The 16,169-nt window shown below is 44.5% G+C and overlaps 1 protein-coding gene across 3 annotated transcripts in view; it reads left to right on the plus strand.

The window, feature by feature from the left end:
- The window catches only part of ttc38 (tetratricopeptide repeat domain 38), a 94,812-nt gene that overhangs the window by 19,652 nt on the left and 58,991 nt on the right, over positions 1-16,169 (plus strand). For all 3 annotated transcript variants that reach the window (XM_070900498.1, XM_070900500.1, XM_070900499.1), the window contains exon 5: positions 14,025-14,198. In XM_070900498.1, coding sequence (XP_070756599.1) covers positions 14,025-14,198 — 174 coding nt within the window. The remainder of the gene's footprint in view (positions 1-14,024; positions 14,199-16,169) is intronic.

The following is a 16,169-nucleotide window of genomic DNA, read 5'->3' on the forward strand; positions in this document are numbered from 1 at the left end:
GGAGCAACTGATGTAGAACGGAGTATCTTAGAAATCGAAATTCTCGTCATTTAGTTTGCCCCAGTTCTAGTCAGTTAGAACAGTTTCACTTTGGAACAGAATTTTTTTTTCAAACGGGGGCGTCTCCGGCCACTTACGCCTGTTTTCAAAGTTTCGTCAGTGAAAACTTACTCCAAACTAACTTAGAATGGAGTAAATGAAGATTTTTGTACGCTCGAAAAAACCTTGTCTACACTTTAGAAAATCAGGCGTAGGTTACAAATCAGGCGTAGGGAATGGTGGGGGTGGGTTTAAAGGGAAGTTTACAAACATTAAACACTTCAGTTTTACAAATAAAGAGCCATCATCAATAATAAATGATAAATACATCAATAAATCAATCAAAAAAAATTAATAAGAAATAATTTTTTTTTTAAATCAATAAATAAAACATTTTCTACTTACCGACTGCAGCACCGGGAGCCCTCCAACAGCGTGCTGGGATGCCCCCCCCCCCTCAGTGTGCCCCTGTCAGTGTCTCTATCTCTCTGTCTGTCTGTGTGTCTCTCATTCTCTGTCTGTCAGTGTCTGTTTCTGACAGCGAGGGGAGGGGGAGGAGGGGGTTAGAGGGAGCAGAGGGAGGGAAGGGGAGGGATGGGGGAGGGGGGGAGGAGGGGGAGAGGGGGGGGAAAAGGGGAACAGGGGGAGAAAGGAGATGGGGGGAAGGAGATGGGGGGGGAAGGAGAGGGGGGGGGAAAGGAGGAGGGGGCGGAAAGGAGATGGGGGGGGGAAGGAAATGGGGGGGGGGAAGGAGTTTGCGGGGGCGGGGGGGAAGGAGAAGGGGCAGGGAGGCTGAACGGGCTGGGCCCGAGACTTCAGGCAGGGCCCGTCCCCAGCACCAGATTTACAGGTAGGTTTTTAAAAACTCTACTGAATTTAGGCAACTTGATTAATTAAATGTCTTTCAGCTCGTACTGCTAACTATTCACGGTATGTAGGAGCTGAGTGCCTCATGACAGCAACAACGACTTACATTCATATAGTGTCCAAATGTTCCAAGTTGTTTCACAGCAGTGTTATCTAACAAATTTTGACACTGAACCACATAAGGAAATATTAAGGCAGATGACCAAAAGCTTGGTCAAAGAGAAAGAAAGACTTGTATTTATATAACACCTTTCACAGCCACTGGACTTCTCAATGCCCTTTACAGCCAATGAAGTACTTTTGGAGTGCAGTCACTGTTGTAATGTAGGAAACACGGCAGCCATTTTGAGCACAAGCCAGCTCCCACAAACAGCAATGTGATAATGACCCGATAATCTCTTTTGTGTTATGTTGATTGAGGGATAAATGTTGGCCAGAACACCGAGGATAACTCCTCTGCTCTTCTTCAACATAATACCATGGAATCTTTTACATCCAGTTGAGAGAGCAAACGGGACCTTGGTTTAACCTCTCATCCAAAAGACAGTGCAGTACTCTCGCAGTGCTGCACTGGAGTGTCAGCCTAGATTTTTTGTGCTCAAGTCCCTGGATTGGGAGTTGAATCCATAACCTTCTGACTCAGAGGTGAGAGTGCTACCTACTGAGCCACCACAGCTGACAATGTGAGGTAGGTTTTCAGGAGTGTCTTAAAGGAGAGAGAAAGCGAGAAAGAGAGAGAGTTTAGGCAGGTAATTCCAGAGCTTGGGGCCTAAGCAGCTGAAAGCACGGCCATCAATGGTGGAGCAATTAAAAATCTGATGTGCAAGAGGCCAGAATTGGGGGAGTGCAGAGATCTGAGGGTTGTAGGGCTGGATGAGGTTACAGAGGTAGGGAGGGGTGAGGCTATGGCGGGATTTAAAAACAAGAATGTGAATTTTAAAATTGAGGTGTTGCTGGACTGGGAGCCAATGGAGGTCAGTGAGCAGAGGGATGGTGGGCAATGTTCCCTGTCATTTTTTGGGGGCGCCACGTGGTCCTTTAAGGAGCTGCACAGCCCATTCAATATGCGCAGTTTTTGCATTGAAAAGATGGAAAAGCACGGGTGAATGGGACTTGGTGTGAGTTAAGATATGGGCAGTTAAGATATGGGCAGCAGAGTTTTCTGATGAGCTTGTAATGTAGGGTGACAAATGGGAGACTGACCAGGAGATCATTGTAATAGTCTAGAGGTAGCAAAGGCATTGATGAGGGTTTCAGCAGCAGATGAGCTGAGACAGGGGCGGAGTCGGGCGATGTCATGGAGATGGAAATAGGCAGTCTTGGCGATGGGGTGAATATGTTGTCGGATGCTCATTTTGGGTCAAATTCAACATCAAGGTTGTGAACTGTCTGGTTCAGCCTCAGACAGTTTCCAGGGACAGAGATGGAGTCGGTGATTAGGGAACAGAGTTTATGATGGGGACCAAAGACAATGGCTTCAGTCTTCCCAATATTTAGTTGGAGGACGTTTCTGCTCGTCCAGTACTGGATGTCGGACAAGCAGATTAGGATAACTAGGTCCAGGTATTAAACGTGGAATAGAGAGGAGACAATAGGAGGGAGTCCAGAGTTAAAGTGATGGGATAAAGATGACAAAGATAGAGTGGCATTAGCTTGGAGTATCGATGAATTGATGTCCAGTTTCGGAGACAGGTGTGGAGGGCGAGTGAGTCCAGAAGCTATTTAAAGGGTAGAGTATTGGAGGATGCACTACTGGAGGTACTTCCGTGAGAATGAGTTCAGAATCGATCGCAGGGCACAAAAACGATGAAGTTGGAGGGCACCATAGATCCAGAGGCAGTGAAGAAGTGGACTATGGCCCATGTGACTGAGTTTCTGGCCAGGAACCACACTGCAGATGAAGCTGTAAAACCAATAAGCTTAACAGGTAACAGCAGTGGTGGGGGATGGGCTGAAGGCTAGACAAAGTTACCGTAAAAGTAAAGCAACTGAAGAGAAGAACATAGACAAAGCAGCTGAATCTTAGAGTAGTCCAGTGTAGAAGCATAGTCTTGATGTCCAGAGAAGTCCAGGAATTTGGAAGCCAAATTTGAGCAATGATCCAATGCTCACTGATGGAAAAAAAGAGCAGGCATGATCAGGAGATGGGCTGTGGGCCAGGTAACTTTAAACTAACAGTTAACTTGTAAATAGGTCTAAAATTCACCTACTATTAGGGCCAGGGGAACTTAAACAATGGAAGAGAGGAGATTGAGGGAAGAAAGGGCAATGGTTGGCCAAGGATAGAACTGCGCAGCAGAGGAGCTCACTCGGGAGTTGCCAGCCCAGGAGCCATCTTGAAATCTGTTACAAACAGTGGCACTGTCTGACTACACTGCAGTATCACGAGCGTGATGAAATAGTGGCTGAGTGATGGGATTACATACATTTACTTATTTTAGGAATGTGGGTATTATTATCCTGACTCTCTCCTCTTTAGGATGTTGACTCCTACATAGAAACATAGAGAATAGGTGCAGAAGTAGGCCATTTGGCCCTTCGAGCCTGCACCACCATTCAATATGATCATGCAACTTCAGTACCCCATTCCTGCTTTCTCTCCATACCCCGATCCCTTTATCCGTAAGGGCCACATCTAACTCCCTTTTGAATATATCTATCGAACTGGCCTCAACAACTTTCTGTGGTAGAGAATTCTACAGGTTCACAACTCTGAGTGAAGAAGTTTCTCCTCATCTCGGTCCTAAATGGCTTACCCCTTATCCTTAGACTGTGACCCCTGGTTCTGTACTTCCCCAAGATCGGGAACATTCTTCCTGCATCTAACCTGTCCAATCCTGTCAGAATTTTATATGTTTCTATGAGATCCCCTCTCATTCTTCTAAATTCCAGTGAATATAAGCCAAGTCGATCCAATCTTTCTTCATATGTCAGTACTGCCATCCCGGGCATCAGTGTGGTGAACCTTCGCTGCACTTCAATAGCAAGAATGTTCTTCCTCAGATTAGGAGACCAAAACTGTACACAACTGTACCAAGGCCCTGTACAACTGCAGTAAGACCTCCCTGCTCCTATACTCAAATCCTCTCGTTATGAAGGCCAAGATGCCATTTGCCTTCGTCACCGCCTGCTGTACCTGCATGCCAACTTTCAATGACTGATGTACCATGACACCCAGGTCTCGTTGCACCTCCCCTTTTCCTAATCTGTCACCATTCAGATAATATTCCGCCTCCCTGTTTTTGCCACCAAAGTGGATAACCTCACATTTATCTACATTATACTTCATCTGCCATGCATTTGCCCACTCACGTAACCTGTCCTGGTCACCCTGCAGCCTCTTAGCATCCTCCTCACAGCTCACAGTGCCACCCAGCTTAGTGTCATCTGCAAACTTGGAGATATTACATTCAATTCCTTCATCTAAATCATTGATGTATATTGTAAATAGCTGGGTGCCGAGCATTGAACCTTGCGGTACCCCACTAGTCACTGCCTGCCATTCTGAAAAGGACCCGTTTATTCTTACTCTTTGCTTCCTGTCTGCCAACCAGTTCTCTATCCACATCAATATATTACCCCCAATACCATGTGCTTTAATTTTGCACACTAATCTCTTGTGTGGGATTTTGTCAAAAGCCTTTTGAAAGTCCAAATACACCACATCCACTGGTTCTCCCTTGTCCATTCTACTTGTTGCATCCTCAAAAAATTCTGGAAGATTTGTCAAGCATGGTTTCCCTTTCATGAATCCGTGCTGAATTGGACTGATCTTGTCACTGCTTTCCAAATGTGCTGCTATTACATCTTTAATAATTGATTCCAAGATTTTTCCCACTACCGATGTCAGGCTAACCGATCTATAATTCCCTGTTTTCTTTCTCCCTCTTTTAAAAAGTGGGGTTACATTAGCTACCCTCCAATCCATAGGAACGGATCCAGAGTCCATAGAATGTTGGAAAATGATCACCAATGCATCCACTATTTTTAGGGCCATTTCCTTAAGTACTCTGGGATGCAGACTATCAGGCCCTGGGGATTTATCAGCTTTCAATCCCATCAATTTCCCTAACACAATTTCCTGACTAATAAGGATTTCTTTCAGTTCCTTCTTTCACGAGACCCTCGGTCCCCTAGTATTTCCAGAAGGTCTTCCTTAGTGAAGACAGAACCAAAGTATTTGTTCAGTTGGTCTGCCATTTCTTTGTTCCCCATTATAAATTCACCTGATTCTGACTGCAAGGGACCTACATTTGTCTTCACTAATCGTTTTCTCTTCACATATCTATAGAAGCTTTTGCAGTCAGTTTTTATGTTCTCTGCAAGTTTACTCTCGTACTCTATTTTCCCCCTCCTAATTAAACCCTTTGTCCCCCTCTGCTGAATTCTAAATTTCTCCCAGTCCTCAGGTTTGCTGCTTTTTCTGGCCAATTTATATGCCTCTTCCTTGGATTTAACACTATCCCTAATTTCCCTTGTTAGCCACGGTTGTGCCAACTTCCCCATTTTATTTTTACGCCAGACAGGGATGTACAATTGTTGAAGTTCATTCATGTGATCTTTAAATGTTTGCCATTGCATATCCACCGTCAACCCTTGGGTAAATATCATTTGCCAGTCTATCCTAGCCAATTCACGTCTCATACCATCGAAGTTACCTTTCTTTACGTTCAGGACCCTAGTCTCCGAATTAAGTGTGTCACTCTCCATCTTAATGAAGAATTCTACCATATTATGGTCACTCTTCCCCAAGGGGCCTCGCACAACAAGACTGCCAATTAATCCTCTCTCATTACACAAGAACCAGTCTAGGATGGCCTGCTCTCTAGTTGGCTCCTCGACATATTGGTCTAGAAAACCATCCCTTATACACTCCAGGAAATCCTCCTCCACCGTATTGCTACCAGTTTGGTTAGCCCAATCTATAAGTAGATTAAAGTCACCTTTATTGCATGCATCCCTAATTTCCTGTTTGATGCCATCCCCAACCTCAGTAGCACTGTTTGGTGGTCTGTACACAACTCCCACTAGCGTTTTCTGCCCTTTGGTGTTACGCAGCTCTACCCATACAGATTCTACATCATCCAAGCTAATGTCCTTCCTTACTATTGCGTTAATCTCCTCTTTAACCAGCAACGCTACCCCACCTCCTTTTCCCTGCTGTCTATCCTTCTTGAATATTGAATACCCCTGGATGTTGAGTTCCTAGCCTTGGTCACCCTGGAGCCATGTCTCCGTAATCCCAATGACATCATATCCTTTAACAGCTATCTGCGCAATTAATTCATCCACCTTATTACGAATGCTCCTCGCATTGAGACACAGAGCCTTCAGGCTTGTTTTTTTTTAAACTATCTTTTTCTTTTTAGAATTATGTTGTAGTGTCACCCTTTTTGATTGTTGGCTTTGATTTCTCTGCCCTCCGCCTTTCCTTATCTCCTTTCTACCTTTTGCTTCTGCCCCCATTTTACTTCCATCTGTCTCCCTGCATAGATTCCCATCCCAACAGCACTAGCAAACACTCCCCCAAGGACATTGGTTTTGGTCCTGCCCAGATGCAGAATGTCCGGTTTGTACTGGTCCTACCTCCCCCAGAACCGGTTCCAATGCCCCAGGAATTTGAATCCCTCCCTCTTGCACCATTCCTCAAGCCACGTATTCATCTTAACTATCTTGCTATTTTTACTTTGACTAGCACATGGCACTGGTAGCAATCCTGAGATTACTACCTTTGAGGTCCTACTTTTAAATTTAACTCCTAGCTCCCTAAATTCAGCTTGTAGGACCTCATCCCATTTTTTACCTATATGCACCACGACAACTGGCTGTTCACCCTCCCCCTCCAAAATGCTCTGCAGCCACTCCGAGACATCCTTGACCCTTGCACCAGGGAGGCAGCATACTATCCTGGAGTCTCGATTGCGGCCGCAGAAATGTCTAACTATTCCTCTTACAATAGAATCCCCTATCGCTATAGCTCGCCCACTCTTCTTCCTGCCCTCCTGTGCAGCAGAACCACCCATGGTGCCATGAACTTGCCTGCTGCTGCCTTCCCCTGATGAGTCATCACCTCCCACAGTATCTAAAACGGTATATCTGTTTTGGACGGCGATGACCGCAGGTGACCCCTGCACTACCTTCCTTCCACTGCCCTGTCTGATAGTCACCCATTCCCTATCTGCCTGAGTAACCTTTACCTGCATGTGACCAACTCACTAAACGTGCTATTCACGACATCCTCAGCATCGCAGATGCTCCAGAGTGAGTCCATGCGCAGTTCCAGTGCCGCAATGCAGTCTGTCAGGAGCTGCAGCTGGACACACTTCCTGCACACATAGTAGACATGAACAAGGCGCAGCTGAAAATTGTGAACACCAACACCCCTACTATAAACAGTGGGGATTGTAATGTGCACAGATGCAAGTTCAAATTGTATATCCTCTTCATAGGATTTTTCATTTTCAGCTTTTGTTTTGTTTTAAATGATTCTGGAGTTGCTCATTTTATATTTAACAAAAAATCCAGGTGAAAATTAATAGGAAAAATTCTGGGACATTTATTATAATGGAAATTAGGGGAAAATTCAGTGTTAAAAGAAATCAGTAAAATCCTGAGCATATTGAGATTTGACTTATACTGATTATAATATTAAATAAAAGTAGAATACAACAATTTAATCAAATATTTCATTTAATTATCATGAGCAGCTTATTTTAAATGTGTTATTTTTATAGATCCCAGTTCTTCCCATGCTGGATCAGGGTTTCAAACCCAAGTGGTCTTGGGAGCACTAAAAATAAGTTTGAGCTTTGGATAGACTTGCCAGGGAACAGCAAGACAGGGATACAACTGATATCTAAAGAGATCAGGAGACTGAGAAGAGGCGAGGGGAAATGAGGGAGAGACTGGGAAGAATGAGAAAACACTGTGGAAGGACTGAATTTCTGCAGAGAAATTGGGCATCCAACAAGTTCCAATCACATGGAGAGGAATAAGATATAAATAAAAGTATAATTTAAAATAAAATCAGTAGATGTCCTGGGAATGGTAGCATAGTGGTTATGTTACTGGAGAAACATAGAAACATAGAAACATAGAAAATAGGTGCAGGAGTAGGCCATTCGGCCCTTCTAGCCTGCACCGCCATTCAATGAGTTCATGGCTGAACATGCAACTTCAGTACCCCATTCCTGCTTTCTCACCATACCCCTTGATCCCCCTAGTAGTAAGGACTTCATCTAACTCCTTTTTGAACATATTTAGTGAATTGGCCTCAACAACTTTCTGTGTTAGAGAATTTCACAGGTTCACCACTCTCTGGGTGAAGAAATTCCTCCTCATCTCAGTCCTAAATGGCTTACCCCTTATCCTTAGACGGTGTCCCCTGGTTCTGGATTTCCCCAACATTGGGAACATTCTTCCTGCATCTAATCTGTCTAACCCCGTCAGAATTTTAAACGTTTCTATGAGGTCCTCTCTCATTCTTCTGAACTCCAGTGAATACAAGCCCAGTTGATCCAGTCTTTCTTGATAGGTCAGTCCCGCCATCCCGGGAATCAGTCTGGCGAACCTTCGCTGCACTCCCTCAAGAGCAAGAATGTCCTTCCTCAGGTTAGGAGACCAAAACTGTACACAATACTCCAGGTGTGGCCTCACCAAGGCCCTGTACAACTGTAGCAACACCTCCCTGCCCCTGTACTCAAATCCCCTCGCTATGAAGGCCAACATGCCATTTGCTTTCTTAACCGCCTGCTGTACCTGCATGCCAACCTTCAATGACTGATGTACCATGACACCCAGGTCTCTTTGCACCTCCCCTTTTCCTAATCTGTCACCATTCAGATAATAGTCTGTCTCTCTATTTTTACCACCAAAGCGGATAACCTCACATTTATCCACATTATACTTCATCTGCCATGCATTTGCCCACTCACCTAACCTATCCAAGTCGCTCTGCAGCCTCATAGCATCCTCCTCGCAGCTCACACTGCCACCCAACTTAGTGTCATCCGCAAATTTGGAGATACTACATTTAATCCCCTCGTCTAAATCATTAATGTACAGTGTAAACAGCTGGGGCCCCAGCACAGAACCTTGCGGTACCTCACTAGTCACTGCCTGCCATTCTGAAAAGTCCCCATTTACTCCTACTCTTTGCTTCCTGTCTGACAACCAGTTCTCAATCCATGTCAGCACACTACCCCCAATCCCATGTGCTTTAACTTTGCACATTAATCTCTTGTGTGGGATCTTGTCGAAAGCCTTCTGAAAGTCCAAATATACCACGTCAACTGGTTCTCCCTTGTCCACTCTACTGGAAACATCCTCAAAAAATTCCAGAAGATTTGTCAAGCATGATTTCCCTTTCACAAATCCATGCTGACTTGGACCTATCATATTACCTCTTTCCAAATGCACTGCTATGACATCCTTAATAATTGATTCCATCATTTTACCCACTACCGATGTCAGGCTGACCGGTCTATAATTCCCTGTTATCTCTCTCCCTCCTTTTTTAAAAAGTGGGGTTACATTGGCTACCCTCCACTCCATAGGAACTGATCCAGAGTCAATGGAATGTTGGAAAATGACTGTCAATGCATCCACTATTTCCAAGGCCAGCTCCTTAAGTACTCTGGGATGCAGTCCATCAGGCCCTGGGGATTTATCGGCCTTCAATCCCATCAATTTCCCCAACACAATTTCCTGACTAATAAGGATTTCCCTCAGTTCCTCCTCCTTACTAGACCCTCTGACCCCTTTTATATCCGGAAGGTTGTTTGTGTCCTCCTCAGTGAATACCGAACCAAAGTACTTGTTCAATTGGTCCGCCATTTCTTTGTTCCCCGTTATGACTTCCCCTGATTCTGACTGCAGGGGACCTACGTTTGTCTTTACTAACCTTTTTCTCTTTACATATCTATAGAAACTTTTGCAATCCGTTTTAATGTTCCCTGCAATCTTCATCTCGCACTCTCTTTTCCCTGCCCTAATCAAACCCTTTGTCCTCCTCTGCTGAGTTCTAAATTTCTCCCAGTCCCCAGGTTCGCTGCTATTTCTGGCCAATTTGTATGCCACTTCCTTGGCTTTAATACTATCCCTGATTTCCTTTGATCGCCACGGTTGAGCCACCTTCCCTTTTTTATTTTTACGCCAGACAGGAATGTATAATTGTTGTAGTTCATCCATGCGGTCTCTAAATGTCTGCCATTGCCCATTCATAGTCAACCCCTTCAGTATCATTCGCCAATCTATCCGAGCCAATTCACGCCTCATACCTTCAAAGTTACCCTTTTTTAAGTTCTGGACCATGGTCTCTGAATTAACTGTTTCATTCTCCATCCTAATGCAGAATTCCACCATATTATGGTCACTCTTCCCCAAGGGGCCTCGCACAACGAGATTGCTAATTAATCCTCTCTCATTACACAACACCCAGTCTAAGATGGCCACCCCCTAGTTGGTTTCTCGACATATTGGTCTAAAAAACCATCCCTTATGCACTCCAGGAAATCCTCCTCCACCGTATTGCTTCCAGTTTGGTTAGCCCAATCTATGTGCATATTAAAGTCACCCATTATAACTGCTGCACCTTTATTCGTAATCCAGAGGCCTGGTCTAATAATGCAGAAACATAAGTTCAAATCCCACCATGGCAGCTGGGGAATTTAAATTCAATGAATTAAATAAATCTGGAATTTTTTTTAAAAAGCTAGTATCGGTTCTAACTACCGGATTGTCATTTAAAAACCATCTGGTTCACTAAGTGTCCTTTTAGGGAAGGAAACCTTTCATCCTCACCTCACTCCAGACCCATAGCAATGTGGTTGATTCTTAAATGGCCGCAAAGTCACCATGGGAGTACCTTCCACCACACGGACTGCTGTGGTTCAAGAAGGTGGCTCACCACCACCTTTTCAAAGGCAATTAGGGATGGGCAATAAATGCTAGCCATGCTGGCGATGCCCACATCCCATGAATTAATAAAAAAGTATTCTGCTTGGTAAGTGAAATGATGCACTGCTTTATAATGACATTTAACAACAGGAGCAAAATGTATTAATTCACAAATGAGATGAAGCTATGTTTAAGGGGTGGTCCCTTTAAGGCCATAAAGGCTAAAGTAAATACAGTCATGTGTTTCAATCAGTGTTCAGTAAGGGAAGTTTACAGATTGGAAGATGCTTGTAAGTTTCTGGCTCCAGGTTAGGAAAAAAATCCATGAATAAAACTGCCTTTCTTTATTTTTTTACATACTTTGGACATTGTGAAGTGTAACAGGTAATTTTTGAGTTCTGTGTATATCAGGCGGGCAGTGGGCAGGCATTTGCTATGCCTGCCTGATGCTGTTAAAAGGAGGCCTAACCAATTTTCATGGTCCGGGCTCATTTCAATATTTCTGGAGGGCAGCTTGTCAAATGGGTCAGGGTGGAAAAATCCAGCACTTCCCCCGCTGTGCTGAGCCAGAAGTCGGTAATTAAAGGGGGTGAGGCAATGTGGGGGGGAGGGGGGCACGGAGGGACTGACAGCAGGGTGGAAAGATTTTCGTGGGACCATTTGCCTGTTACATCACTTTTATGACCAACTCGTAGTGTTAATACGCCTTGTTGCCTTAAACTCCTTTATCTTGTTTCTTCCCCGTCCCATCCTGTTATTTCCCTTCCTCCACTCCTTGAAAAAGGCTTCCTTTCTATCGTTGCTCTTTCTCCTCCATTCCCATTTCCTTCCCCCCTCTCCTTTTTCCCTCTCTCCTTGTCCTTTCCCTTCCCACTCTCCACTTCTCATCTTTGCCAATTTACCTTTTTATCTCTTCCTCTGCCCGCCCTCCCCCCCGCACTCTTCGCTCTAATTCCCTAAACTTTCTGTCCCTTACCCCATCCCAACTCCCTTTACTCTTCTTCTCCCTCCCTCTCTAACTGGCTAACTGCTGGTTTTGTAGTGCAATAATGGAAAGTAGCTGAAACCCTGCAGCAGCTAGATGTGGGCAGGTAGGTCCAGTCAGCTGGGGAGACTTAACAGCAGCGAGAAGGCCTGGGGCGGTGGTGATGAAAAGTAGGAAGGAAGACCCAAATGCCTTGGGGATCCTGGTGCTGATGCAAAGTGGGTGGCAAGGCACCGTGATACCAGGAAACAGGCAGGAAGGCCTGGGAGTCTGGTGGTGGATGTAAGAAGCAGAACGGCAGCAGTGGGGGCAGAGGTAAGATGATGCCGAGGCAGGCAGCAATCCAAGGAAGGCAAATAACAAGTAATTTTTAAAAAAGTTGTGGGCAATTGGTTGTGGAGAAAAGACAGTGGGAATTGTAATTCAGGAACAAAGAAGTAGTGGGGAACAGGTGTCGAGGACGAATAGAATAATGTAGAAAAGGCATTGGGGAACAAAGATTGGGAGAGATGTTTGGGAAGAATAAGAGTGGGGAACTGGAATTTGGGAACGAAAAGGACTAAGGGGAAGAAAGAATTGTAAGTAACTCTAATAGCAATACAGTGCAGAAAGGGATTTAATAAAAGTCATGGGCCCAAAATAAAAAACAAAATAGAAATAGAGGCAGAACAGGGGCCAAAACTGGAAAGAAAAGGTAGAATGGTGGGGGGGTGGGGGCACGTTAAAGAAGTGGCTACGATTTAAAGCAAAGGGGAAAATTGTGGGAGAGGAGAGTTAGAACAGGTGAAAATTCAGTTTTAAAAGAGCTACAACCAGGGGCTTAAAGTATGTTAGGAATGAATGTAAGAGGTTGAAAAAGTGCGCTGTTTATTAAAAAAAAATTCAGGATACACTGGCCTGGGACTGGAGCTCAAGGTCCAAAACTCGAGTGGAAGAAGGAAAACAAGGTTCAGAGAGGGCTGGGATGGGCCCAGAGAAAATAACAAAAAGGCCCCAAAACACAGACTGCAGTGACCAGCTCTGGTTGGACACATTACTGGAAATTTCATCATATGACCCGCTGCCCCACCCAGTCAAACCAACTTTTTTTCCCCATCTCCAATATTTTTATAACTACTAAACAAGTGTTCAAAGAAAATGCAAAAAACACTTTTTCTGAATGCCCGTATGATTTTTCTCCTGGGTTACTCACCGCATTATTCGGGAGATTATATGTTAATTCCTGGAAACTCCAGGATAATCCTGTAGGGTTGGTAACCCTAGGCTGCAGCAGGGGATTGAGTGGTATGGGCAGCTCGGAATGTGAACAGAGGAGCTACCACATCACCCTCTACTGGATAACAAGAATAGATTATCTGCTCATTATCAAGTTGCTGTTTGTGGGAGCTTGCTTTGCGCACATTGGGTGCCACATTTCCTACATTACAACACTGACTACACTCCAAAAATGCATAATTGGCTGTAAAGCGCTTTGAGGCGTCCATTGGTCGTGAAAGGCGCTACATAAATCCAAGTCTTTTCTTTTTGGGTGGAGGCCAGAATTAGGATTGCTGATTACATAGAATACACAGCACCGAAATAAGCCGCTCGGCCCAGTTGGTTCATGCCAGTGTTTATGCTTTACACAAGTGTCCTCCCATCCCTCTTCATCTAACACTATCAGCATAACCTTCTATTCCTTTCTCCCTCATATGTTTATCGAGCCTTCCCTTGTTAACATGGGAAATTCCATTATACACGTTGACCTTGAAATGTTGATATCGAACGTTACTCAGTTACTGAAAAATAACAAGTGATGGTTTTGGGACAGTAATTAAATACCACTTGTAAATTTTAAAATATATTATAGAAATAAATATATATAATTGTAAACTGACTGATTTATCTTCCATGGTGTACCCGGCAAAGCCATAAAAAAATACTACAGACTAGGGGTGAATTTCTGTAAGGGTGCTCCTGTTCATCCACTGTAACTGGCGAAAGAGCTGTGAAAACCCTGGAAAAACAGGGAGCAAGAGAATCCCCGGGTAAATTCACCCCCACTGTTTCTATATTCAGCTGAAGGAGGGATGTAGAGTCAAAATCATGTGATCTGTAAAATGTGAAATTGAACAAGGCTGTCCAGTTTCAGTTGTTAAAAACTGATTCAAAATGCATTTAGCATCTTGAATTCATCAAGGAAAATAATTTATACATTTTGATAAGGTTCATACTAACATCCTTTTGAATTCTTTAGGTCTCTTCCAAAAGCTTGTGACATATGGGAACAGATCCTTTTGTCCAAACCAACTGATCTGCTGGCATTGAAGCTGGCATACGATTCCTACTTCTATTTGGGACAGCAGCGACAATTAAGAGACTGCGTTGCACGGGTTCTTCCTCACTGGACATCACAAATTCCTTTCTATGGGTAGGTACTCTGTCTTGGTATCAGAAAATATGCCACCAGCAATTTTTTAGTAGCTACTTAATCCTGTGGCTTGATTAAGTAGGGAAGAAGGATATAAATAAGTCTCCACTATCCGTGATGTTGGATTTGAAATTCAGTAACTACTTCTTTGGCCTTCCCCAGAGGGAGATGTTCTTTTGATTAGCCTTGTTGTTCCACAGCTATCGTCAGTACGCTACAAGGAAATCTATCAATCACACCATCATATGGTTTCCATCAAAACTGTTTTAAGAACATAAGAAAAAGGAGCAGGAGTAGGCCACCTTGACCCTCGAGCCTGCTCCGCCATTTAATAAGATCATGGCTGATCTGATCATGGATTCAGCTCCACTTCCCCGCCCTCTCCCCATAACCCTTTTGTCATGTATGTACTTTTGGGATCACTGGTCACTGTTGGAGGCCATTGGGCTGCACGCACGTGTGTGCAGTCCAAGTATAAAAGGCCAGCCATTTTGTATATTAATCACTTTGGGCCTTAATAAAGCAAAGCCAAGGTCATACCTCTTGGAGTTAAACAGTACTCAGTCCAACAGTTATTGCATACACAACGTTTGGTGACAAGGCAACTTTGCATGCAAAAATTAGCACAATTGGATTGTTGGAGCGATTTGTGGAAGGAGAAGATTGGGCAGATTTTGTGAGCTGTTTGAGCCAGTTCTTCGTGGCCAACATAGAAACAAAGAAAATAGGTGCAGGTGTAGGCCATTCGGCCCTTCGAGCTTGCACCCCCATTCAATGAGTTCATGGCTGAACATGCAACTTCAGTACCCCAGTCCTGCTTTCTCGCCATACCCCTTGATCCCCCTAGTAGTAAGGACTACATCTAACTCCTTTTTGAATATATTTAGTGAATTGGCCTCAACAACTTTCTGTGGTAGAGAATTCCACAGGTTCACCACTCTCTGGGTGAAGAAGTTTCTCCTCATCTCGGTCCTAAATGGCTTACCCCTTATCCTTAGACTGTAACAAAATGGAGGAGGTCGGCGACGCAGATCGGCGCCGGGCGGTAATCCTCACGGTTTGCGTCCAAAAATTTATGGTCTGATAAAGAATCTACTCCTGCCTGTGAGTCCAACAGAGAAGACATATGAAGAATTGTGTACACTGGTACGAGACCACCTTAAGCCAGACGAAGGCATCATCATCTCGAGATACAGATTTTACAAGCACGTTCGCCCAGAGGCCAGAATGCAGTGGAATTTGTTGCCGACCTGAGACATCTAGTGGGACTGTGTAAGTTCGGGGCTGTGTTGGCAGACATGCTGCGGGACTTCTTTGTAATCGGCATCAGCCACGAGGTGATCCTGCGTAAACTACTGGCGGTGGAGACGTTGGACTTGAACAGGGCCATCACGATCGCTCAGTCATGCATGACAACGGATAGAAGTCTAAAGCAGATATCAGTGAAAAATCGAAACTCGGTAAGTACTGTAAATATGATTGGTTCGGCAGAGCGGCACATGGCAGGGTCTACCCGACTGCGTACGCGAAACCTGTGGCTGCCCAAAGTCATCCGATTTCTCCATGTTAGCATTGTGGGGGAAATCACCGGCACCAGCAGTGCCGATTTAAGCAATATAGTTGCAAAGGCTGTCTGATAGTGGGGCATCTCCAGTGCGAGTGTCTGCAGATGAGCAAGCGTGCTGCAACACACCACATGGAGGATGATGATCAGACTAGCGCGGATCCGGATATGCAATCCGAGATACCAGAGGAGGAAGTGTAGGGACGGTACTCGTTCCTAACTAAGAGCAAACCGATAATGATCAACATGAAATTTAATGGGGTGCCGGTATCAATGGAACGCTACTCGGCAGGAACTGGCTTGAAAAAATCAGATGCGATTGGAACGACATCAAAGCATTGTCGTCGGAGGAAGCTACAAGTGCCCAAGTATTGAGCAAGTTCCCCTCGCTGTTCAAACCAGGCATC

This window comes from Pristiophorus japonicus, chromosome 15, assembly GCF_044704955.1.
Source record: "Pristiophorus japonicus isolate sPriJap1 chromosome 15, sPriJap1.hap1, whole genome shotgun sequence".
In the NCBI taxonomy this organism is placed as follows: Eukaryota; Metazoa; Chordata; class Chondrichthyes; family Pristiophoridae; genus Pristiophorus; species Pristiophorus japonicus.